Consider the following 26,570-nt stretch of genomic DNA (forward strand, 5'->3'; position numbering starts at 1 on the left):
CGCAGAGGCCGGTCAACGGCGGGGCCAGGGAAAGAAACTCTGGGGGTGAGAAGGGGTAACTGTTAATTACAAATGTAAACGGACTGGGTGAGTTGTCTAATTCATAATTAGTTGAGATAATATTACGAGGTCTGCGTTGGATTTTATTATCCAAAATAGAAAAAACGGTCTATTTGCATTGAGTGTCACGGTTGGAGCAGAGTAGCTCCCCCCTGTGAGCCGCGGCAGAGTGGTTTGTCCCGCCGGTCGTCTGCCTCCGCCAGCCTCCTGTTGTCAGTGAGCCGGCGGCACCTGCGGAGGAGAAGCCGGGGAGCGACACGCAGAGCTGGGTTCTACTGCCCCGATTAAAGGACGCTTCTTTACCCACATCCCCGCAGAGAGGGCCTTCATGAAGAGCCCCAGGTTCACACCAGGCTTATTATGTCGGAGGGAGCCGCCGCAGCCCGCTGCCTGCTGTCCAACGTCACTGTCCGTCTGTTTCTCCCGGTGTGAAGCGGGAACTCGGACCGAACCCTTCCCCGGAGAGAGATAGGTCGAGCCGCTTATGAACCCGAGCTCCACGTCCCTCTGCTCGGACGTTTTCGCTTTTTATTCGCCTTTCATTTCGTTTCTGTGGAGAAAGGTCGTCAGGCGACACCACACGATGTACAACACAGTCTGGACGACGGAGAAAGCCGGTGAGGAGGGAGACTGGAGGGACGTGATGATGCCCTACTCCACGGAGCTCATCTTCTACCTGGAGATGGACCAGCCGCCAGGTAAGGAGCCGCTGACCGCAGCTTCGTGTGGTTCGGGTGGAGTCACACTAGACAGCTGGAGCTGGAGCTGGTGCTGGTTGAGATGGATGGAAAGTTGGACGGCGCACGTCCGGCTGCTGTTCATAGCCTCTCGGCGGTTCTTAACCTCGATGTCCGGCTCTTTCCCGAAGGATTTCACGTGTGTTTGCTCACCTGAGCTGATATTTGTGGTTTGGACCCTTCATCTTTAATTGGACAGTCTGGAGATATGTCCAAACATGGACATTTGGTTAGCATAATCCTGTTTGTTTCAATGGAGAGCAGACTAGTTGGCCAACATTAGCGACATTTGTCTTTTCATTTGGCTAAAACAGCGGTTTTCAGGAGTAATGACAACTCCATCAACACGTTAGAATCTTTATTTCTTCCTCTCCGATGCTTCATTTATTGCAGAATTGCTCGTCTGTACTATTTTGTGCTGATTCCGGCTTTGACGCTAGCTGTAGCTCTTCAAACCTGCACCCAACGATTCGTTTTGGAGACGATGCTGACTTGTAGCATTTACATAGAATGAGCCGAAATCCTTCTTAGTCCTTCTGTAAATAATGTAATGTGATGGATGAACGGTACAGTTGGTAGAAATCGCCACCGAAGTCATTTTAGACCAAAATGCACAAAATCCAAAAGCAGTTCGTTAAAGCTGAATTTGCTCCTTGAAGCCGACGGCTAGTTTTTGCCACTACCTGCTCCGGTGCTTTTGCTTTTATCAAAGTAATTAAAGTGTGAATGAAATGGCTCCATCGGGGTCATTTGAAAATCTGCTCTACCCGGTGCCGACAACGGGAAAGTGGGGAATGGGCCAGAATAATGAATGAAAGTGGACCTAGAAGCTGCCGGGCGGTTTGCAGTCATGTTATCCTTAACTGACACGCATCTGTAAGTCTGTGTGCCCCTTTCTTGCTAACTGGCCCTCAGAACTGAATATTATTCATTCATTCATTCATTCTGGCAATTGTGCCAGTGTCATTTGACTCCCCCCACCTCCCTTCTCCCCTCGGTGCGCTGAATGGATCATGGCGCAGATGTGGGACGTTGTGTTGTTTGCAGGAGGCGCTGTTGAATACGCTTTGCCCGGTAGCTCTGTCCCTTTTCTCCTCCATTCTCTTACCCCATCTGTCCATTGAGACGTGCTCTATAGTCCACAGCCACCATAAAGTGCAGTATTATGTCTTATGTTTGGCATGTTGCAGAAATGATGCACACACTCTTAGATTAGGATGCTTTTTCAAAGGAATTATTTTAGTCTATGGATGACATTGATTTCAACTATATTTTGGTGCTTATTTATCGTAGGTGAACGTTAATGTCAGCAAGTAAATATACTTTCAGCTGCAGGTGCATTTTCTAGCTGGTTCTTGTATCCAAAATATTCTGTTTGCAATGTGTGTTTTTTTTTTTTCTTCATTTGATTTGGATTGTAGTCTAAGTGAAGTGAATTGGTGTAATATCTCCATCCTCTTTCTGCTCATTTAAAGTTAACGTCTCCTTTTCCTGCTGGCCAAGCACAGAGACATTGATTTTATTTCTTTCTTGCCTTTCATTTGTGTCTGAACTACAGTGCAGTGAATGGACAGTGCTCCTAAATGTGTCAGGGATGTAAATGCAGCACACTGGCTCTTTGCTGGTGATTCACACAGTTAACTGCCAATGGACCTTGGCTTTTATTGCACCCAGAGCCATTCATTCACGCGTACATTTTCAGTCATTGTCATGGATGAAGAATAGTAGTGGTAGAAAAAGTCAGGCTTCCTCTGAACTGTGGTGTCAGTGAGGATGTGAAGTCTTCTGAGAGGTCTGAATGAATCTAGGTTGTTTTGAAAGAAGCATCCTTGGTGTTAAAAGTTGATAGTCGCCCCTGCTCTTCTTTTGACTGGCAGTTTAATTTGCGCTTCTTGACAAAGCAGATGCACCCATTCAGTATCTCGTATCTGCAGAATGGTGTATGGTAGTTTGTCTTTCTTTTTTCCTCAGTCCGTGTGTGTCTCACCTATGTTGCCTGAATTTGCTCAGTCTGTCATCAATCCCATCTAAACTAAGCTAAACCCTTCTGCATCTTTTACTGACTCTCAGCTTGTCTTTGTCTCGTGTTATGACCGATCAGGAGTCTGAAAAACGACAGAGACAGAAGAAATGGTGGAAGAGACAATTGAAGAGTGTCCAGCAGATGTTCATTAGAATATTTATTACACTGGAATTGAAATGTGAAAGCTTCAGAGACAGTTCTACTGTGTGTATATGTGTGTGTGTGTGATGTCTTTGTGTGCGGGGTGATTAGCACAGGTGGAGTGCCAACGCCCCCCCCAGGGGAGGACAAGCCTGTGTTTCCATTGGCAACTTGTGTATGTGGAGTGAATGATGAGTCTCGCCTTTCAGTGGAAAATCACAGGGTGATTATTGTTAAAGGACGATACCAGAATGTTTTTGCAGGCCTTAGCTCATTGCAGCATATTCTGGTACTGCTCCTGTCCAAGTAGTTCCTGCGTGGATCTTTTCATAGTTTACATCATGTCTGTGTCTTCTTTCTGTGCAGTCACAATAACCTAGTACAGATTTTAGATACCATTGCATAATTTTGCAAAAGTAATGTTATGCTGACAACAATAAAAGCAGTAGCCTTTGTTCTGAGGCAATGAGAGAATTTAACTAATTACTCGTTAGTGTCTGGTCAGTCTTTCCCTGAAATGTCATGATGATATGATCTTGTTATGTTTAGTCCAAATTTATTATTTGAAGCAAGACTATGAAATGTATACAATTTAATACATTTCCTATATTAAAATCTATATGAAAGAAGTTGTTGTTAAATCACAATCTATTGCCCAGTCGTACTATAATTAGTACCACATTCTAAAAGCCTCTTCTGCATGACTGACTCACCTGCAGAGGGACATTAATATTGGAGAGTAGTGGCGCTAATAATATGTCTTTATTCAAGAACAGCTCTACAAAGGAGACACGATGGACTCTATGATGGAGGGACTGAAGTAGATTTCAATTGTCCCTCTTTATGTCTTTAATCTGTTAAATTTAATGTGCATATCAATAAATGAACTGAAACAGCAATATAGAAAGTACAAACCCCATACCTAATGTAAATCATTTGTTTTGCACAATATGCGCCAAATGCATATGATTCTTCATGCATATTTAGTGAGACCTGGATTTCATACCTGCTGCAGTTAATTTGAATGACAGCAGCTAAGTGGTTCTGTGGCATCATTCATGCACAGCAGCGATGTCAAAGCCTCTTCACATACATGATGTAATCATCATCTGTGGGATTGGATTGACATGTGGCCCATAAGAGTCGTAATCCTCTGAATGTTGACTGACTGTGCATCGCTAAGTGATAAGAGCCTTTTATTAGTATCATAATCTGAGATCAAACTAAATTATTCTAAATAAAACATCACACAGTTTAAGGCGAAGGTGTCTGCAGGTATTACAGAACACACTTCAAAATCAAGGATGTTGATGTTGATGAATTTCAACTAACGCTCCACTTATTAGTATTTTAAAAGGCTTTCAAGCATATCACACAGTCTGTGTGATACGGTTGGATAGATTTTGCTCAGTTGTCATGTTGATTGATGTGTTGACGTTTTTTAATTTTGCATTTAGTTCTTTTATATTGAGTCAAAAACAGATTATTGCCTATGAATTTGCAGTTTTAAGCCTTTTTGTGTTATTTAATATATTATTATATATAATATTCTAGTCACTACAAGGACAAAGAGGATGATTATTTGCAGACCTAATAATTTTTAGGTTGCTGTGGGTTTAAGTTTTTGTGTTGGAAGTCATGAAAAACGGTAAGAACTGTTTCAAAGGAATAATGAATAAATGACTAGAACAAGTCCCCATTGTTCAATAGAAACAACCTGTTGATTTAGCTCTTGATGCGCGCATGTATGTGTTGTCCCAGACAGAATGCATATACCACAGGGTAATGTCTTTCTTTCTTTCAGTCTCTCTCTCTCTCTCTCTCCCCTGCACTCTCTCATGCGCCTGATTGGCTGAGGGGGCGGGCCTCCGTGCAGGGATTAGTTAGTGGGTCGTCTTGTCTTTTAGGATCAGCCTCGCTCGCTCTTACCCTTCAGTGTGAGGGAGCGTAGAGCAGCAGCAGCAGCAGCAGGAGGAGGAGGCGGTGGTGGTGGTGGAGGAGGAGGAGAGAGCTGCAGAGAGAGGGAGGGTGAGACAGAGAGAAAGAGAAGGAGGGAGAAGAGAAACAGCTGAGAGGCGAGTGGCAGCATGCAGTTAACGGAGAGTGCGATGGTGGAGGACGGTAAGAAACAGAACAGAACAGATTTATTGTTTTGGCCTCTTCTTTTCTTTCCCTGCTTTTTTCCCAGTTGCTTAACTCACTTGTCAAATTCCACCTGGGCTCATTTACTTACAGTTTTACTGGTTTCTGTGTCTTTCTTTTTCTGCTCTTTTATGCCGTTGCAGCCCTTCATTCCTTTTTCATCCCTCTTGCAACCCACAACCCGCAGAGTGTGTTTGCATTTGCGTTCATTCTTTCTCTGTTGGTCAGTGTGCCTTTGTACTCTACAACTTTATGAGAATCAGTGCTGCAACACAGTTAATCCAGAAAGTCAGCTACATTCTCTGGTTCCAGCTTCTCACATTTGAAGATTTATTTCTTTTCTCAGTTTATATGTTGTAATTATGATAATTTTAGATGTCAACGTCTGGTGGAACTAAAATAGAAACTTTAAAATGCTGCACTGGGCCCTGGCAAGTAGGGGATTTTCATCATTTTGTTGTCAGAAATGTTGAGAGTGAAAGCAGTTGCAGAAATCTAGACCCGGATTTGTAACTGGGAAGAATCTTAAGCTGTTGAGTGTCTCAGTGTGGTCCCGTGTGTGTGCGCTTTCACAGTCGTGATGCTGAAACACACCCCCTACCTGCAGCACCTTCCTCAGCCAGATGTAAAGTTGTGGAAAATTGAGATTGAAAATCAGATTTAGTTAAATAGTTAATTCATGCCACATGCTTTGAGTTTTTAAGTTGCTCTTGCAGCCTGTGCAGTGATTTCACGTGTTTGTGTGTGTGTTTGTGGGTAAAATCAAGCTGTTCTCTGATCAGTTAGTGTTCATGTGATTTACAAACCTTTGTGCTGCCAGAGCTCGACCACTGATGCTTTGTGTGGTTTTTGACAGGTGTGTGTGTGTGTGTGTGTGTGTGTGTGTGTGTGTGTGTGTGTGTGTGTGTGTGTGTGTGTGTGTGTGTGTGTGTGTGTGTGTGTGTTTATGGTGCGTGTCAATCCGTGCTTACGCTCATTGTTCCACAGGGCTGTGGGTTTCTGCATGCATGTGTGATGACAAGTGATATCGCTCCGTGTGTGCGGGGCAGAGCGCTGCTCCTTTGTCTGGTGAGGGGGAGGGGGCAGGAGGGGAGGGAAAGCTGTGCTGACGGTCCCCTTTGTTCATCGTCCCGCTCCGAGTCTTTCATGCAGTAGTTGTGGCTGACGTTTTTACAGATTTCTAACACTACGGCTGTGAAATGTGAAACAGTTTTGACGCCTTATAGCGTTTTGATTACATGTCCTTTTTGTTAGCATGATTGTCATCAGTAAGTTCAGTAAGTGTTGATTTATTCATAACAGATGTTTTCAAGAAAAAGTACTGATCAGCACGTTGGAGGGTTCTGCTCCGTAGATGCTGCAGCGGTCACTGACACTCATTTATTTATTGGTTCAGGTTTCCAATAATCTCTCTTTGTAACAAAGAGTTTAGTGTGTGTCTGTGTGTTTGTAGGTCCAGTTCATTGTCCTGTTGTTCCTCATCACAGTTTTGAAACAAGATGCCACAGTCAGTTACTGACGACAGTTGTGATGTTGTTGATGACGATTACAAAAAAGAACTATTTTATACTTTTAGACATTCGTCAGTAAATATGTGTGTTTTTACTGAGGTCAAAGATTTAGTTTCACAGATTTCATCATTATTATTATTATGTTTTTAAATGTTGCTGAAACATAAGACATATTGGACATTTTAGTTAATAAAAAGCAATGACAGTAACACTTCATGAATTACTAATGCAAACAGTAGTGGTGACCCACCTATTGTCCTTTTTGTTACTGTCCTTTGTTCACACTTACACCAGACAACAGGCAAACACATACACTCAGTGTGTTTAGGTTAGATCAGTTTTCTTTGTAACCTAGTTTTATATTCTTTTTAGTTTTCTTTTAAAAATTCTTGCACGATTTCATATTTAAACATAAACTGAAGTTTCACTGTGTGTGGGCGCGTTCGTGCACAAACAAGTCTATAAAGTGCTGACAGAGAGTGACAGCTTTGGCTGCATTAAGTGACTGACGGCTGTGGTGACGTGAGGTAGGAGAGGAGTTGGAGTGAGGGCGAGGAGAGGAGAGTGAGGATGGAAGGACTGAAGGAGAACAAAGAAAAGGAAGAAAGGAGAAGAAGAAGAGCTGCAACTGTGCAGCTACGTACATTCATCTGAACTCATCTGCTGTGTCGGCTCTGATTAATTTTTACTTTTGCAGTTTTGATAAAGTCCCCTCAACATGTGCTAAAGGTCCAAGGTTGTTGACATTTCCCATTGTCCTGAGTTTCTTCTTCATTGCTCATTGTATACAGTAGCCTGTAGTGATATTACAAAGTAGAAGCTGTAGGTAACACATGAGCTTCCAGGGATGACATGTCTCTATGGGTTCCAAAGTGGAAGGTTTTGCCTCCATCACAACCTTCAGCTCCATTTATATGGACATTTAAATGTTAAAACTTTAATTTTGGGCACTAATCAACATTTTAGTTTGCTAATTCTGCAGTTTATGATCATACATAATATTATTTCTCCCATCACCTTCAGCTCTCCCTGTACATTGTGGGACCTCCCCTGTTGTGTGGTACTTTGTGAGACCAGGCTGTTCCCGATCACTCTAGCCTTTGCACGTGAACACTCTGCTTGAGGATTGCTCCTACGATGCTGTTTCAGGATGCTCTCATCAGCGTAGTTTCCCTTTTTAAAGGGCACTGTCCAAGTCAGTTCTTTCTGTGTTTGCGTGTGTGAGATTGTGCTTGAGCACAAACTGATTTGTGATGTAGGAGCTCTCCAGTAATTACATTGCTTTTCCTCAAACTGTATCCAGATGTGCCTGGAGACTTGTAAACCTTGGTTTGCCTGTGTGTGTGTTTGTCTTTGGGTCGTATTCAGGCTAGATCACAGCATGCCAGCAATTACACGTTTTGTCTTCTAGCCTTTTAGCATCCATTGTTGCTGCTGAATTTACCTTTGCACTTAGCTGTTCTGCTTTAGTTGCTATGAACCAAACTTAAAGGTGCAGCCTGATTTAAATGTAGAGAAAAACCTTCTTCAACATTCAGAAACCAAAACATTTCAGGTTCTAAAGTTGAAGGTTCTGATACAAATATTTTCCAAAACTAACTTTGAGAAATACGTTTTTCCTTTTTAAGAAAAAAAAACAAACTTCTCAAATGTTGCACAATGTCTAAACACAAGCAGCCATTTAGAGAATTGTCTAAACCAAATAAAACCTAAAATTGGCAAATTTTTGATTTAAATCTCCAAACTATTTGTTCAGAGAATAAATAAACAAGACTGCAAACGTAACTATGCAGTCTGTGCCAACTTTTGGCACTCTGACATGTCTGTGACATGTCTGTGTATCTGAACACAAAAGTTTGTGTTCAGATACCAAATGTGTGTATGTTCACAATGAATGGAAATATTTGTCTTTGCTACAGAAAACCACAAATGCCAAGGTGAAGTTACGGTTTATACAAACCACCTCTTTTAATAGTCATTCTCCCTGTCTTTTTCTTTTCTGCAGCTCTTCCTCCAAAGCCGGCAAAGCCTCAGCAGCCCTGCTCACTCGGGGTTGGAGGGAGCAGTAGTAACACCACCAAGGACGGAGGTGCAGGAGGCTCACTGCAGGAAGCCGAGTGGTACTGGGGTGACATATCCAGGTACACACATGCTGTGTTTTTAGATTAGACTAATGACTGCTGCGCAATGCAAGCTCATACTACACAGTGATAATCTTTGAATGGTGATAATGTAGCTTTGGTCTAATCTCATGATTTTTTATAGATTATTGCGTTTTAGGCATTTGTTGCATTGTTGCCTCTAACCTGACCAGAAACTGTAAAAAATAAAATAGCCTTTCATAAAAAAAACTAAATACAACTATGCATTGCACGTATGTCAGAATTCATTTGTGTTCTATTTACTAAATTGTATGTAGTTAGGTGGTAGTAGTAGTAAGTAAATACTTACGTGCTTATACACTTTTGTTATAAAGCCTTTAAATCTTAGTTTACTTGCAGCAGAGTTTCAGGATGTTAAACAGAGCTACCTGATTTTCATAAAGCTTGTATTTTTGTGTGTAGTGTAAAACTGTAAAAGTCTTACTGTAACTGTTTAGACCTGAGTCACTGCCTTACCTTCCTAAGTGCAGGTTAGCTCTTAGCCACAATCCACACACAGTCAGATGTAACCACACCTACTGTGCAGCCAACCAGTCTGCCACCTTTAACACACACCCATCTGGAGCAGAGACACTGGTGGCTAAGACCAGTTTGTCCAGTCACTCCAAACATTATCTAATTTATCGACAGTTTACTTTGAGGTGCGTGCGTGCATGCATGTAATGCTGCGGGGAAAGTCCTCATCGCCTGCCACTTGTAATTGGAGGCAGACATCTCAGAATGAACACCATCTGTGCATGGATCACTCACCCAACTCCCACTGTTTGTTGAATTTTATGTATTCTCTTGTTCTGTCTTCAGGGAGGAGGTGAACGATAAGCTCAGAGACATGCCTGATGGGACCTTCTTGGTTCGGGATGCCTCCACCAAGATGCAGGGTGACTACACACTCACACTGAGGTAAAGTAGTTTGTATCAGAGAATCTGGAATAGTGTGTTTTAAAACCACATGGGGATTTATGGAGCTTGGAATGGATAGTAGAGTACTGTTCCAATTTTATTTAGCAATCCTTCTAGTTAACTACAGATTGAGGGAAATCATGTGTGGAAGCATTTTGCCTACACTGCATCCTGGTAAATTGGAGCAAATCACCCACTGTACTGGAAATAACGTGTTTCAGAGGGAAGTGAGCCTTGATGTAGAAGCTGTTAAAATTTTAATCTGTCTGTTTTTGTAATTGTGAAGATATGAATATGCTGTTGATATGTACTTATCGTTGTTTCTGTGTCCTCTCTCCTCCTCCTTCGTTCTGTTTTCAGAAAAGGGGGCAACAACAAGTTGATAAAGATCTACCACCGGGACGGGAAGTACGGTTTCTCTGAGCCACTGACGTTCAGCTCAGTTGTGGAGCTCATCAGCCACTACAGACATGAGTCTCTGGCTCAGTACAACACCAAGCTAGATGTCAAACTGATGTACCCCATCTCCCGCTTCCAACAGGTCTGTGCACACTCACACATGAGGGTTTAGGATTTTAGTCTGGGTCCCATTTTCCCCTGATTTTCACTTGTAACATTTGACAATTAGCTTAATTTAGAAAAAGAAAGACATGATGATGTGACCTTAGCAGTTGATTTAAAGAGAAAAAGCATCTTTGACCTTAATGTGTTTGTGTGTATAGCTCTCTTTAAGTTCTTCTCCTCCATCTCACAGGACCAGCTGGTCAAAGAGGATAATATTGATGCTGTGGGGAAGAAGCTTCAGGAATACCACAATCAGTATCAGGAGAAGAGTAAAGAGTACGACAGACTGTATGAAGAGTACACCAAGACGTCGCAGGTACACATAAACCCACATGTTCTGGCCCGATTGTGGTTGTTGTTGTTATGGTTTTAGCAGAACTGTGTCTCCTGTGCACTCACTCGCCACTTCTCTCCTCCCACAGGAGATCCAGATGAAGCGGACGGCCATCGAAGCCTTTAACGAGACCATAAAGATCTTTGAAGAGCAGTGCCACACGCAGGAGCGCTACAGCAAGGACTACATTGAACGATTCCGGCGCGAGGGCAACGACAAGGAGATCGAGCGGATCATGATGAACTACGAGAAGCTCAAGTCTCGACTCGGAGAGATTCACGATAGCAAGGTGCGGCTGGAGCAGGACCTGAAGACGCAAGCCATGGACAACCGTGAGACGGACAAAAAGATGAACAGCCTGAAGCCCGACCTCATACAGCTCCGCAAGATCAGAGACCAGTATTTAGTGTAAGTATGGGGAATTATCACAAATGCAGAGCTATCACCACAACAGTAAGATCAAAAAGAACATTTCAGGGTCGGCTAAGATGTGTTACGTGGTTTAATTTGCAGCAAAATTAATTGCAAGAAAAAATCTGGTTCTCACATGATCTTAGTTTTAATGCTGTTTCACAAGCCTGGAGTAAAGTTCTGTTCAGGAAGCTAGGTACCTGTTGGGTAAATCCTAGAAGCCAGCCACCAATAAAATCTGGAACATAGAAGAAACAAAGTTGTTCCCAGAGCCAAGACTCAAATAATATTTAACCCACATTTAGTTACACTTGAACTGTGATTGTTTCAATTCTGTTAATTTTTGTAAAGCTTTAACTAAAATTGAAACTTTTCACATGGATAGTTTAAGGATTAGTTTTCATGATAAATTAGTTAATTGTCCTTCTATTATGTGTTCTCTCCTTTCTCAAACAATTTTTTCACAGATGTCATTTAAACATCATTACCATCAGTCACTTGTCTGGCAGTTGTACTGGTCTGAAATCGGAAGAATATTTCCAGTTAATTTAAAGTAAAGTACATCTGTGTATTTCCCCACTAACCAAAGGTCAGAGATGTAGGCAACAGCTGCTAGGGAGGTTAGCATCAGGTAGCTGACATCAAAACCGCTCTAACCAACTGTTTGGGAGTGATAATTACATGCTACACACACTTTAAAGTTGACTAAGCAGTCCTGGGAAGTGGCAGTTCATCATACAAGCAGTTTTCTGCTGACAGTGGTGTTTTCGGCTGCTCCTTGGAATTACCTGTATCACATAAAGATAAAAAAATTTAAGTGTGGCATTCAGTTTGTGATTTCACAGTAAAGGTCAAAACTGCAGCAACACATACAGAAGAAAGAACAATCCATTGCTGAAAAGCACTGGGTTATCAATAAAGTTAGTTATTCTGCGAGTGTTGCTGGAGTTTTGACCTTTGCAGATTGTTTTCCCTTCTCCATGTATCTTAGCAGTAGCTGAAGTTGTGCCAGAAATTCTGCTTTTGTTAATTTAATAGCATGCAGCAGCCTACGTCGTGTGACCCAGAACATGTTTTAGTCTCAGAGCTTAAGAAACAGACAATGACTGTTGGATTAGAAGCCTGTGTTTTCTTCCATCTGTGGGGCCTTGGAGGAGATTCCCTGCTTTATTTTCAGGAACGAGTCGAATACGGTTTCTGCAGAGCTGGCTCCATCCCAAATCGCTCTGTGAAGACATTTGTTGGAGGCTTACTAATTTGATTTCTGTTCAGTCTTGTGCTTTTTCACAGCACTAAACACTGATTGAATGAAAGAAGCCTTTTAAACTGATTCCTAGTATTGGTTCTGTTTCTCTCTATAGCTGGCTCAATCACAAAGGAGTTCGACAGAAACGAATTAACGACTGGCTGGGAATCAAGAACGAGAACACGGACGAGTGAGTTTTCTGCTAAAACTTTGGCCTAGGATGAGAAATTAACGTTAACTCTGTTACTGTACATATGTCTGTTTGCATGAAGCAGACCTGTAATTTAATACACTGAGAATATTAGATTTCTGCTGTGATTCAGTCTTCTCTGTTCACCACATATTTCCTATTGTGTAACTGGATGTGTGGGTGCAGGGGCTACTTTGTGACTGAGGAGGATGAGAACTTGCCTCATTATGACGAGAAGAGCTGGTTCGTCGGGGACTTGAACCGGACGCAGGCGGAGGAGCTGCTCCTCGGGAAACCAGACGGGGCCTTTCTCATCCGGGAAAGTAGCAAAAAGGGCTGCTACGCCTGCTCTGTAGTGTGAGTACACACAGAGGATATGATTTAAGTGATGAGCACATGAACAGTACAAATTCTACTTTCTGAGATGTCGCACTGTACCCACACTCACTTAGTAGTATGTATTTTAACCACAGAAGTGCACAAGTAACCATTTGTTCTGCATTTATACAACATTAAAAAGCTTAATGATAATCAGCTCCTGCCTGACAGTGTCACCTGAAAGTTCATCCAATAAGAGGGACAAAGTAGAGAAGTAGTTAGTATTTCACAACAACAGAACAACAACTTTCAACATTGATCCTATAGCAAATTAGGCAAAAGTGACAGTTCTTACTGTGTAAAGCCAGAAACTGAGCACTAAGTTGTGCTGGAACTATTAATATTTAAAGATTTTAAGGAATGTGTGCTGGAGACAACTTTCTTCTGATGCCCACAGGTTGCGTTCATAACTTTAGGTCAAATTATCTTTCTGCAGTAATTTGGAAAAGATGTCATTAGCATCTCATCTGTGAACATAACATAAGTTGGACAATGAAACTGGTGTCGGTAAGGAGCAGGAACTAGACTGAAGACTGAACCAGTAAAATCAGATCCTTCCAGTATTAAAAACCTCTCCTAATATTTGACTCTATGCTTGCCTGTATAGAGATTTTAAATTTAAAGACTCTAAATAAATGAACAGTTAATTTGAATACATAATATTCATGCTCTAGGAAACTGTCTGAAAATGCTACCAGAAAACTTTTGACATGTCAGTTTCATTTTAAAATGTATCAGCTCCAGTTTGACCAGAGACTAAAAAAGCATGTTAAGCTACATTAATATTTAAATTCCTGGACGCTGCAGCCTGCCTGAACCTGTCTTCTTCTTCTTGTGTGTCCTCAGTGTTGAAGGTGAGGTGAAGCACTGCGTCATCTACAGCACACCACGCGGCTTCGGCTTCGCTGAGCCCTACAACCTGTACAGCAGCCTCAAGGACCTGGTGCTCCACTATCACCAGACCTCCCTGGTGCAGCACAACGACTCGCTCAACGTGCGCCTCGCATACCCCGTTTACGCACAGATGCCCTCCGGACGCAGATGAACCCCACACACCCATAAGGACAACAAACCCACCCCCGCTTGGGGAGAATGAAGGAATGAGGGAGGGGGGACTGGTTGAAATACAAAGCAACCCCAACACCAGACCTGTTAAAGATAGATAGATAGAAACCAATTAAACACTTGCTGCAACACACACGTCAGCCACCTTGGAGTTATATATTTTTACAAGAACAATTTCGGAGGGCATTCTTTCTAAAGACTGCTTGATTTGCACAAGGAAGTTTTAAATGTTTGTGAATGTGAAAAAAAAAAAAGCGACCGAAGGAAAGAAGGAAGGAAACGGAGTAGGAGACTTCAGAGTTTCAGGTTGACCCCGCTGCTACCTAAACTCCAGCTCAGACTTTTTACCAGATGCTCAGAAACCACACAAATAACGAAGAAGACGACAACAACAACATTCCCATTTTAAACCTTTTGTTTCTGGAGTCGTTTTCATGTTTCAGATGTTTCCTTTTGTTTACTTCTAACTTTGATTGTGGTAAATGCAAGAGGAGATGATGATGATGTCAAGTGTCTGTCCTGTCCCTCTCCATATGAAAAGCAAAAATAATGTAGCATAACAAGACAACGGACACATAAGTGTTCCTTCATGTAGACTGCTGCTGAGGGGTTTAGGGTTGGGGAGGGTGGGGGGACAAGTGACACAAACCAGCTTTGTAGTCTGAAGAAGGATAAAAGGCTTGCTTTTATATTAACTGTAGGGTGGTGTTTGGTTTAATTTTTTTCTTTGCTGGAACAGTCTTTTCTTTTTTGCCAGTTAGTAAATTGGCATCATAGATCAGAACCAGAGACCAAAGTTGGTGTGGAGAGGGAGGGGTGGGATCGGGGATGGGGGATGGGGGAGGGCAAATAGTCTGTCAGTATATATTTCAGTTTCCTTTCTGTGAATGGACAAAGGAGTGAAGAAAAGCAAACGAATGGTGTGTTTGAGACCACACATAAAACTGGGTTTTGGGCCACGTGCTTGTGCACCAAATAGCCGTGTTGGAAAACCAAATGGTATGTAAACAGAAACGCCAGGACCTTCTGTAAACACAGATGTTCGAATAAGAAGCACTTAAATGAGTCCCATTTGGGACCCCTACACTCTGCACGTCACTCTGTGATTCTGTCGCCTACACAAAACTAAGGAACAGCAGAAACATTGATTAAAAAGCCATTTGACATCATCACATGAGGCTTAAAGCACCTGCTCATAACTAGACATGAATGCAAAGTCTACTGACACCAGCTGCAGTAGGTTGTAGTGAAACTGAATTGTAAATGTTTGTGCAGGAACGCTGTTGGACTCAATCACAGAGCTGCAGATTTCTGGGGTCACAGATGCAGCTACACTTAAAATTAGTCCGGACAAGATTACAAATGGTCAGACTCACCAAAATCATGACACTAAAGAAAAAAGTCTGACCACAAAAATGAAACCCATCACGTGTGGTTTAAAAAGAGAGAGTGCTACGTAATTCTATGGTAACAACTGGGATTTTGTGTTTCTGTTACAAAAGCGTCAAATAATAAGCTTCAATAAAATGTTCAGTGTAACAGAACAGGTTGACAGAGGCGACGTCCCGATCTGAAGACAGGCTTTAGGAGAAAATATGGAAAACTTGAAAGAGCGTGCAATCTAGCGTTGTTAATGTACATCAGCAGTCAAACAGAGTACGATGCACTAAGGTCCAAGAGATAATCAAAGTGCGCAGTTAAGCTTTTGGAGTTAAATTCTATTTTGTGTGTTTGATTGCTTAGTCTTTGTTCAACTCTTCTTGCCCGGTGCTCGACTTCGTAACCAGTGGAAGCATTTTGTGTCAAAGACTATAAAAATATAAAAATCCTACAATAAAAGAGATCTTTAAAAACTGAAGAGAGAAACACAACCAAGTTGCAATTTATTCTTCCTGGAATGCCGAAGTTCACCATCACTGATTGACTGTTGTCACAAAGACACTGCTCTACCATCGGCTCTTCCTTTGAGGGAGATGTCTGACATTTCTGAGATGATGAACGGGGTCAATGCTGTGTCTCAGGGGGACCTGGTGTCCCCAGACGGTCGTCCCGCCGCTGCCTGTCTGATAATCTGCAGCTATTTTAAGATCCTAATGAAGGTTAGTGGAGCTGCAAGGAAGGGGGGGAGGGGGATGGGAGGATTTCGTGACCCTGGTTTATGGCAAACAAAAGCAGCTGTTCCCGTTCACTCCTCCCCCTTCTCAAGATCTAACAGACACTCCAACGCAGCACTAGTTCTCTTTTCATTTTTACCACACATCTGTGACAACGCTGGTTACAAAGTCGGACAAAACCCCCTCCTCCCCCGGTCGTCTGCGACGTGTTCACAGAATGATAAGCCAGCATCGAGTGTATGGGACAAAACACACACTCACACAACACACTGTGGTATGTCTGAAGGTGTGTGTCAGGTTTTAGGAAGAAGGCCATTGTGAGTGAATGATACAACCTTGGTTGTACCCACCACACATTAATCTACACCCGTCTCAACGTCCTCCTTAACGCCCCAGATAGTGGTAACTATCCCTATTTCCACCCTGTGCCCTTGATATAGTCCAGTATGATTACATAGATGAAGAGGGCAGGCCAGGACTGTGGAGCTCAAAGCCATTGATAAGCTGTCTCCTCTAGGTGTTTGGGGTTTTTTTGTGTGTGTGTCCTAAAGCTGCCAGTATTAAATCCAGTTTGGCCTCTTGTCAGATGCTGTCCATTAATTAAATAATAGATTTAACTACTTCAGCACATTTCTTAAAATTTGACAGAAACTGTTTCAGTTCATTTCTAAAATTTACTCATATTCCCAAGCTGGTGTAAAAAGATCACGTAATTAAAAGTGGCACTGATGTTATTTCTGCTTTCTATTATCTAGTTTTTGCACAAATAAGGATGGAAGCAGTACTCACCACAGCGATCATCACCCATGTTGAGACAAGCTTGGAACAGTCAGAGTTCCTGAAAACCAAGAGTAAAAGTTAATTAGTGTATCTGTGTAAAACCTGCAACCAGCTGTGTGATGTCTGACAATTAAACCCAAACACCACCAACCAGCTTGTGAGAACGGGCCAAATTGGATTTAGGTTTGAAGATACTGCCAGCCCAAGTGGTCCCTCTGCCATCCTGATTCATCTAAAAGCAGCAAGTGTGGAGGAAGAAGCAGAAGAGACCATCACAACACAGCTGGACGCAGCAGCCGCAGCATCAAGGACATGCTGAGATTTTAGTTTTTGAATTAGCTCAGAAGTCAGATGACGTCTTTTCTTTATGAATTCTGCGGGTGCTTGTGTCCAGCTGTGACGGTGCCTTTCATCTGTTCTTCCTCGTGGATTCTGTAGTTTTCCAGGGGACAGCAAGGCGGCGTTTGTCGATATAATCTTGAATGTAGAAAAGGATCGGTCTGGGTCCAAAGCCGTTTTTCCTTTTGTTGAATTTTAAAGCACCACAGTCACGTTGAACAGAAACAAGATGATCCTAACTCTCAAGGTGCTATCAGACACGCAGACCCGCTTCTCAGTTTAGTCTCTGTCACTAAGTTTCCGGTTCTAAATCCCTCAGGTGTTTCCGAGTTTACCGTAGAAAGTACAACACAACAAAGCCAGCGATTCGAAACTAAGTAAATCAGGGTTTTATCTACATCTATACGTCAATCAAATCAAGCTTAATCAACCAATTAAGCGAGATCCCCGTGACTTTGACTTGGAGCACCCTCACTTCGAGAGGCTTGCACCACCAACAGGTCTTTCCTTCCCCTCCATCACCACAGTCTGAAGGGTTTTTGTGTTTGTTTTGAAGCCGACTTTTGTTTTTTGCATAGGGAACTCAGAAAAATCTCTTAACTCTATATTACTTGAACTGTATTGCATTGCTTGTTGAATGTCTTTATATGGAAATATACATTTATTAAAGAAAAAGTGGAGAGTTCCCTCTTGTTTTGTGGTGAGCAGGGCCGAGGTTTTTAGAGTTTTATGACAGATGTACAGTATTTGTTACAGGCAGAAGTGGAGCTACTTCAGGAGAAAAGGAGGCACTTTTTGAAACTTTCCTCAGAGATATGTTTGATCTTTCCTTCACAGAGGGCTTGTCTGAAATTGCACACATTATCATCGACATGAGACTTGTGTTATATTTACCTGTGATGTCTGCATATGCATCCTGAGTCTCATTTACACAGATGTCCTATCTATCATCAATATATCTAGAAACATATATATTTCTTTTTCATTTTATCCCAAAACATTTACACCAAAGATTTCAGTTCTTGTTAATCGTTCAGTTTTTGATTGGAAAGGGATGTTTCAGTGATGTTTATCTCCATTGCCTTGATATTATCACAACTCAGAAGATAAAACAATGTTGAGCGTATGTGAGCGACTGTCCTGGGGATTGTTGGCTGATCTGTTCATTTGTGTTGAAAATAGTTCAGATACTTTTGTGGCACATCAGGAAGGAGCTTTTTTTAAAGTCATTGCTCAATGATGTCCCAGTGGTTAAGAAAACAATACATTTAGCTGAATCTGCACTCCGTTTGTGTTCTGTTGTTATCAAGTGACTTCTATTAAGGATTTTCTTTAACTACCCAAAGTCCCAGAGTCACAGCTTTCTCACTTGTGCCACTTCATACGTTTGCACGTGTTGACCGTAGCTGGAGTTTAGTTTGCAGTTGGACACGTTTTCATTTCGCTGTTGAGAATGTCCTGCAGAAATCTAAACAACTAACGAAATGTATCTAAGGGAAATGTCACAATTTGTCTGAACTCCTGGCAATACATTTCATTTTTATGTGATATCAGCAGCTGTAGCTTGTATTAGGTACTAGATTTGGGATAATTAGTCATTATTCTGCATAACAATTACAATCAAATTACTAGAATCAAATCCAAAGCATTAAGTGTAAATGCTAAAGGAGATACAGAAGGTCAACAGGAACAACATTTTTAAATAATGAGAAATTCAACACATGCTGAAGATGCAGAGATTTCTGCAGGACAGTGCTCCTTCATATCTCATGTCATGACAACATGTAATATTCACTTCTGTCAGTCAGGGGTTCTTGAGGGAGGGGCAGCTGTTTACCTTCAGGTGCACTGACCCCCCCCACAGCACAGGTGATTCTGAACATGCAGGATTTTGCTCGTAGTCGTGCTAAAAACAGGCGGAAAGAGACGTGGTTGAGAGTTAGCGGGACAAACCAAAATCTCCATTTTGTCAAGTTTACTTTTACTGACTGTTCAGTTGAGTTTTCACTTTGGAAACTCGACTTTAACTCGAATAACTCGAGGAACCAGGATTAGGTTCAGAAAATAAAGGTACGTTTTAATTCAAGCTAAGGTGCAGTCTCAGTGACAGAAGGGTTCAATAAACCTACTGTTACCTTTGTGTCTGAGTGATTATACTCACTACCACCCCAGGACTGTTAAAATAGCAACTTGCGTTGTTCCTCTACTACTATTACTGCTACTACTACTAATACTACAACTACTACTCACCCTGAAGCAGTTCTGCAAAGTTTTATTTGCAGCCAGGTTTGAATATGTTTGTGATTCTCACAGAGGAGTCGTGTTGTGTTCTTACCACTGCTTATCTGATCACAGTACCCAGCACAGCTTTGAGGAGTAACAGCTTCTTCTATATATGAAAATAAAGAACTTTTAGAAAAACTAACTAAAAAAAGATTTTAAAAAGTGTATATGACACCCCCTTCTTCCCCTTCTCTCCCCCCGTTTTGCCCCTTTTTGACATACGTACAGATCCAGCATGCATATTTGGTACTCTTGACTGTTGTTTTTTGTGTATAAAAGAAAAATGGTAAAAAAGATGTCTTTGAAAAACAACTGTTATTTGTCTGTTTATGGTGTATTCAGATCTGAATTTAATATAGCAAATTTAACATCACTGCTTACAGCTGAAACAAGTTCCAGTCCTTTTTGTGTCAGTTGTTTAAGGCTGTAACAGCGTAATACTGAGAAAGACGACCACCCCCAACCTTTGCTAAATATTCTGTTCAGATTTTGTCTTGGATGACTGGCTATTTGATGACAAATAGCTTCCACTAATTTTGAATTTAAACCTTGTCGAACACCTCAGAAGTTAATTTTAAGATAATTTCCTGATGTCCAAACATCATAATCTATGTGAAAAAGTTCAAATACACAACTGTTGCACATTTCAAATCCAGGCGGTAAATTATAATCCTGTGTGGCGTCCTCCCATGTAACCCTTTCACCGGTCTCTTTCTCAGCGTTACACTCTGCCATACCTGCTACCAGCTTCTCTTGGTATTTGCTCTTTGAAATGGTTTTGGCCCATCACAGTACACTTTACTTTCTTGTATTGGTTGCAATAGTTTGTTGGTTGTAGATTTTCCATTTGTTTGAGCTGAACTCATGTACGTTTATCAGTGGAGCTCCACCATATTCAGTTCTCTTACAGAATAAAGAAAATATTTTCTTCAAATACAAACTTCAGTGTCCGTCCTGTGTGTTGGCGTTGGTCGTCACTTCCTACACATTTCTCAAACCTTTATATCAGTTTTTTATCCACGAGAAAAAAAAGCGAAATAATTAACTTTCTCAAATCTGAATTTTTGATGCTCTTTATTCTCAAGCATGACAATACGTTCTACTTTTACAGTATCTTACATGAATTTGTTCATTTTTAGTGATAACCTGGTTTAGACTAGGGAATTATTGGCCTGTAAATCAGATGTGAGAGGTTATTTTTAGACTTGATTAAGAACATATTCACTAAGCGCATGTTCACTAATTCACTAAGGTTAACCCATGGTGGTGGAGAATGTGTAAAACATTTTGTCCAGATTTGTTGCTACTGTGGCTGTTTTTAGAGGAAAATGCATTAGATACACGTGATTTTTACTTTTCAGTATAATACTGAATTCTATGGCAGAGAGTTCCTTGGAATTGGTGACTAAAGTCACGTCCTGACAAAATTATATATAATAGATATTATTATGGAAAACAACAACTGATGAGTGTAGATTATTGGAAAAAATAGAAAATCAGTCAAATAAACTGCAGGACACAGTAAAGGGTGTGAAGAGTGAAGGGTTCTGGCTACTCTATGTAATCACACTGGAATAATGTCCTTCTTTGGCTTGGTGTGTGTGTGTGTGTGTGTCTGTACCCGTTGGGTGAAATCCATCGTGTGTGAGCTTGAGTGATTCCTCTATAAATGATTCCTGCCTGCCGCATTAATCCAGACTCTCTGCAGCCTTGAGAGTGGCCCTCTCTGCCAGCCCTCACTTATTTCTCCCAGCAAGAAACCACATCATTATTCTGCTCTATATGAAGCTTAATTTTGATGCCTCGTTTTGAAAATGGAGGCCGTGGCCCCTCTGTGGACTGGCAACGTAAAAAAAACCTTGAAACTCAGAGTGGGAACTCCCATGGGAGTCAAGTCTTAAAAGTAAAGTAAGTATGTGATCTCCCTTCTTTCGTCTTTCACTCTCGCTCTTTGAATTACAAATTTCATTCAATTAATTTTACATTTTCGCTACATTTTCCTTTTTGGGTGTGTTAATTAAAAGCAGGGAGTGAGATTCAAAGCGGCTGTAATTAGATCTCGCCAAGACATTAAACAGAGCAGCAGAGCATGAATCGCTGCTATTTAAATGGTCGTCTTCCGTTTTTACACCGACAGATGTATGTGGCACGTGCCAATCACACACACACACACAGATGCAATACAAGAGCATTCAGTCATTTCTACACTACTATAGATCCACTTGGCTCAGATGCACAGACACGCAACACATAAGAAATATTAAACTATTCTTTTCATTCATTTGAAAACTGTCTCTAATGGCTCACATTTATCTTTGCTGACACATATACTGTACAGTGGGAGGAAAAAGTATGTGAACCTTTTGAAATGTTGTGGTTTTCTGCATTAATTTGTCATAAAATGTGATCTGATCTTCATCTTATTCATGAGTATTAACAAATATAATGTGTCTAAAATAATAACACAAAAAAATTATCTTTCATGTCTTTATTAAGAACATTGCTGCAGCCTGAAGTTTGCCAAAGAGCACACTGACCCTCCACAGCAGTATCGGCAAAATGTTTTGTGAACTGATGAAACTATGGAGGAAACATCATGATTTGGGCCTGCTTTGCTGCAGGCACTGCCAGCTTGCAGTGATTGAGGGGAAGATTAATTTTATGGTTGTACTCAATAAAGACATGAAACATCCGAATTTTATTTGTGTTATTCCTCTTGACCTAGATGAAGATCAGATCATGTTTTATGACAAAATTAATTCAGAAAACCATAACATTTCAAAGTGTTCATATACTTTTTCTTGCCACTACATGCACAGTATGTACATACTGCAACCTCCACTGACATGTATGCACATGTGTGCAAACACACACAGACAAAACGACCTTTTAAAACCTTGGTTTTGATTTTCATTGTCGACATTTGCCTGTTGATTAAACTGGAACGAACGAAGGTTTATTTAAACTGCAATATCTGAGTATTACATGTTTGCATTCAAATTTCTATTTACATTACTGCTGTGTTATCAGTAAAATATAAACAAACTTCAGAATGACTTCTTGTGTTACTGCGGAGGGTGAAACGTTGGGAAAAAAATGCTGTAATAATATTGTGCAACATTGTCATTTAGTTGATATACCGAGTTTTATCTTAGTCTTTGGTTTTCTTTCCGCTGCCCATATGAACGTACTCACCTCTTGTCTTAAGCTGTTTGAGTTTCAGTCTTTCTCGGCTCGGGTTCGGTCAAGCTGAAGCTGAACCTTCATGACTCTGCAGAGAAAAAAAAAGTTCAAAATTCAACAAACAGACCCAACAGTACTAAATTCTGTAGCCTGGATCTGAAACATGTTCACACTACGTACAACACTACAGACCTGTCAGTCGAAGGGAGCTCGAACTACAGTATGTGTGATCAAGATATACCAGTGGAGTTCGGGCCTGTCCTGGTCTAAATGGGTTAACTGGGACAGGCTTGAGGGTAGGGTTGTTGATGGGGTAATGCCCATGGGTTTGGTAGGCACGTCCAAAAACAAAATCCCATCACCAGACACTTTCTAATGAGCATTTAGAAGCCCAGGCACAAGGGTCCTGCTTTATGCTGAGCTCCTTCTAATGAGTATGCAGACTGGCACCAGTGGGAATATGTGCTCCCATCATCTCCTGTTAGGGCTATAACTGGTGAGTTTTATGTTGTTTTATGCTAAGGATGGAACTCCATTGAGAAATCTGATCTCTCTTCTATGTTCCTGGCCCCTCACTGCATGTTTAAGATGGATTCACCAGGTTTAAGACTGCAGCTGATTTTGGATACAAAAGAAAGAAAAGCATGAGGAGAAAAAATAGGGTGGAGTAGTAAAACTAATGTGGAGAAGAGTTTGCCAATGCATGAGGCAAAGGAGCATTTTCTGTGGCAGTCAACCCATGGAAAGATTTTATTTTTGCTAGAATATCTAATGTTGCTGAAAACTTGTTTGACTTTTGAATCAAAATGTATAAAGTAACGACAGCAATCGGTGCTAATCCACAGTTCAAGAGAGACCATAACAGTGGAATCATTTCCTAGCACGCCTTCAGATATGCAAACGTCTGACTGATTACATAAAGGACATAGAAACCTTCCTGGATCTATCTTAACTATGCTTTTCCATTTAGAAATGAAAATTCCCTGTGAAAGATTTCTGACTGGGGTGCAGCAGAGCCAAGCTTTACATATGGCCTACAGCATGTTTCGGTGTTGTTTTGAAAATGATGTTTTGGGCCAATGCTGGCACATGTACAGTGATGCTGAAGGAAAAGAAAAGTTGTAAAACTGCCTGTTTCTCTTCTGCGTACAGAGGTCTGTTCATGCAGGGTACAGGCATTTTAATACAAACATATGCAACATGTTTAAATCTGATTCATATACACTGATATAATAAACTCAGAAACATTTATTTAGAGAGCAGACAGAGACGGGAGGAAAGAAAATCACTGCAGTGTGAGTGCAAACAGGGACAGTGACAAGTTTACTGCATTGCAGTCAGACATTCAGAATTCATACATTTATATGGCATCAATGAATAGCTCAGAAGGTTAGCTTAAACATTTATAGATCCGTGTCCCAGCGTGCAGAAGTCAAAGATGTTTCGAAGATCCATCATCTAGTCAGCATGTGCTTTAGTTGCAAAACAAATCAATAAAGAGTTATTTCAATGAAACGGTCAAAGGTAACTCTGAAGCTGAGGTTCACCCCTTTATCGCCCCGGAGAGCAGCAAAGCTAAACCTTTCGAGCCGACAGACAGGTGGGAACAGTGCCAAGGATTTGTGACCTGACGGGGTGAACAGGACTGAAAGTCTGAAAAAGACTCGCCACGGTCTGCAGCTCAGGGCCCCATTAACTGTAGGCATCCTTCCTCTGCAGGCTGCCGTGACACTGCCAGCACATTTTGAACGTTTAATCATAAAATTCTTCTAGAAAAGTGCAGCGTAGGTGTTTGTGTTGTTACTGCAGCTGTTATTAAAGCAAACTTGACGCTTTCTCAATGTTTAACTTTTAAGTATCCTACTGGTCTATTGGTCTGGACCAAAATCTGCTCTCAGCTGATCCAACTGAAGTCTTTTCCCTTCGTCTGCACTGTGGAACCCCTGCTGCCACCAACGAACCTGACATGCACATAACCCCACACTCTGTTCCACGTGTCTCGACACCATCGCAGATGTTAATTGGCTTGTACATGCTCATCCTGCATTGATCATACAGAAACCACGACTCACAGACAATTAGGAGATCTTTATCAGGGCTCCAGAGAAATCCAGAGCCTGTCGGATAAACTTCATCGGAATCAGTGGGAATGAGATTTCTGAAAGCGCGTTGTTTAACGAGATTAATGATTTTAATCTAGAGATTTGGATCAGGACAGCTGGCAGAGAACAGCAGAGCTTCTTAAAGACGACTGCAGATGAAGATACAGACACTAGTTTCACTCTCTCACCCTGATCTCTGTTATATACACACACGGCAGAATTCAATCATCAATTACAGTCGGTTATTGGATTTTCTTTTCTTTCCTTCTTCATGTTATTGCTTACATATGTACATTTAGATTTAACACAGGTTTGCCAAACTGTGGCCTCTTGAGTAGAACCCAACAACAAAGGGCGTAAAACTAAACCAGAAAAGTAAAGTGGATGCTTGTTTCTTGCACTGTGCAGTACAAGAATCGACTTTACACTTTCCTTCCTCTGTCCCAGTGGTGGAGAAACTATCAATACCACAAATCCACAGTATGGAAATACTTTGCTTCAAGTAAAGAGTCAAGAATTAAATAAAAGTACTAAAATAAATGTAGTGGTAGACGGCTAGATACCTGTATGTAGTATGAGGTGGCAGAACATGGGAATGTAAAGTAGACATGTAATCAAGTACCACTGTTAACGTTTAATGCTGCAGGATACATCATAGTTTTTAGCGTGAATGCTTGGAACAAGTCGGCACAGCAAAGTTTTTATGTCGACAGGCTTCTAACTGTAATTTTTGGGATTTATTCAAAGAAACTTCTCTTTTTCTGACACAGTCATTCTTCTTTTGTTTTAATGATTCAGCCAGAAGAGTTCATGCTGATGACTTGGAGAACTCCAACTGTCAGGCTTCTAACGTTGTCCATGCACAAAATGAGCCCGACTTTTACTTCAACAACTCTGGACTCCTGAAACTATTTAGACATGAACTTGCAGCTCGATGCAGCCACAACACTGAGCACTTGAAGACTGTTTGCAGTTCGTTATTCTCTTCCTGAAGTTTTCCTCACTGTTAAGATGCTTCTGATAGCGTCAGCTGTAGTGCAGACAGGGCTGTGTCAGTCTCTCTGTGACAAAACCTTTCATTCCTCTCAGTAATAACAGCTCGTGTACGTCTCTGTCGTGAGCTGAAATTTTCCTTTCAACACGACTGCTGAGTGTCTCAGAATGGCTGACTGAGCTAAAGGTTTGTGTATAAGGAGCTGTAAATTAACACACAAACACACTCACACTCACACACTAATGGGACTCTTAATTAGTGGGTTGCACTTTCCACTGGCAAGTCAAGCCAGTTAATCCATCATGTATGAGCCATTAAGGGTTCAGCTTTGGTTTCAGAAGGAGTGGAACAAAAATATTTGGATGGATCAATTAGAAAATTCTTTAAATTGCTGTATTATTAAGGAGCAAAGACAAAATCAAATAAGATACATGAATCATATTTGAGTGAGACAGGTGCTACAGCTCATAAACACATCCACTCTAACTAAAAGAACTTTCCTTCTGTCTGACAAACTCAGGAGTTACTCGGTTATTTTCCGACTTGAGATCTGAATCTTGTTTGTAGCCTTTTCCACATTTCCAAGAACTAAATTCTACTGAGACCTGGTGCAAGAACACTGAGACTACAAATGCTGAAATCCTAAGCCTTAAAAGTGTGTTAGTCTTCACATTTTAACCCGTCAAGGTTGTCCAAACACAACCTCAGCATCTTCTACTGTAAACCTGAAATTTAAACTGAGAGGGAAGCTTCCTACCATCCACAGTGAAAAAGTGTCACAGAATCAATTTTACTTTTTCTTTTTCTTTTAGACTAAACTATTCAAGGGTGAACATCTCTCCGGTGGGTGACAAAGTAATTCTAGTGAATACCATCACCATGCATTCAAAATAGAGTACACAGCCTACATT

General features: G+C 41.2%; 1 protein-coding gene across 5 annotated transcripts in view; it reads left to right on the plus strand.

Moving 5' to 3' along the window:
• Nucleotides 1–14,148, plus strand: part of pik3r3b (phosphoinositide-3-kinase, regulatory subunit 3b (gamma)) — a 152,274-nt gene extending 138,126 nt beyond the window's left edge. For 3 of the 5 annotated variants that reach the window (XM_026345577.1, XM_026345578.1, XM_026345579.1), the window contains exons 8-15: nt 8,620–8,755; nt 9,578–9,676; nt 10,037–10,217; nt 10,431–10,556; nt 10,663–10,982; nt 12,347–12,421; nt 12,608–12,778; nt 13,646–14,148. In XM_026345577.1, coding sequence (XP_026201362.1) covers nt 8,620–8,755; nt 9,578–9,676; nt 10,037–10,217; nt 10,431–10,556; nt 10,663–10,982; nt 12,347–12,421; nt 12,608–12,778; nt 13,646–13,844 — 1,307 coding nt within the window. In that variant the 3' untranslated portion in view covers nt 13,845–14,148. Of the gene's footprint in view, nt 1–291; nt 759–4,969; nt 5,083–8,619; nt 8,756–9,577; nt 9,677–10,036; nt 10,218–10,430; nt 10,557–10,662; nt 10,983–12,346; nt 12,422–12,607; nt 12,779–13,645 lie in introns of those variants that run through there. The other 2 variants (XM_026345580.1, XM_026345581.1) reach the window with 2 other exon arrangements.
• The last annotated feature ends 12,422 nt before the right edge of the window (nt 14,149–26,570 follow it).

This window comes from Anabas testudineus, chromosome 4 (assembly GCF_900324465.2).
Source record: "Anabas testudineus chromosome 4, fAnaTes1.2, whole genome shotgun sequence".
NCBI lineage: Eukaryota > Metazoa > Chordata > Actinopteri > Anabantiformes > Anabantidae > Anabas > Anabas testudineus.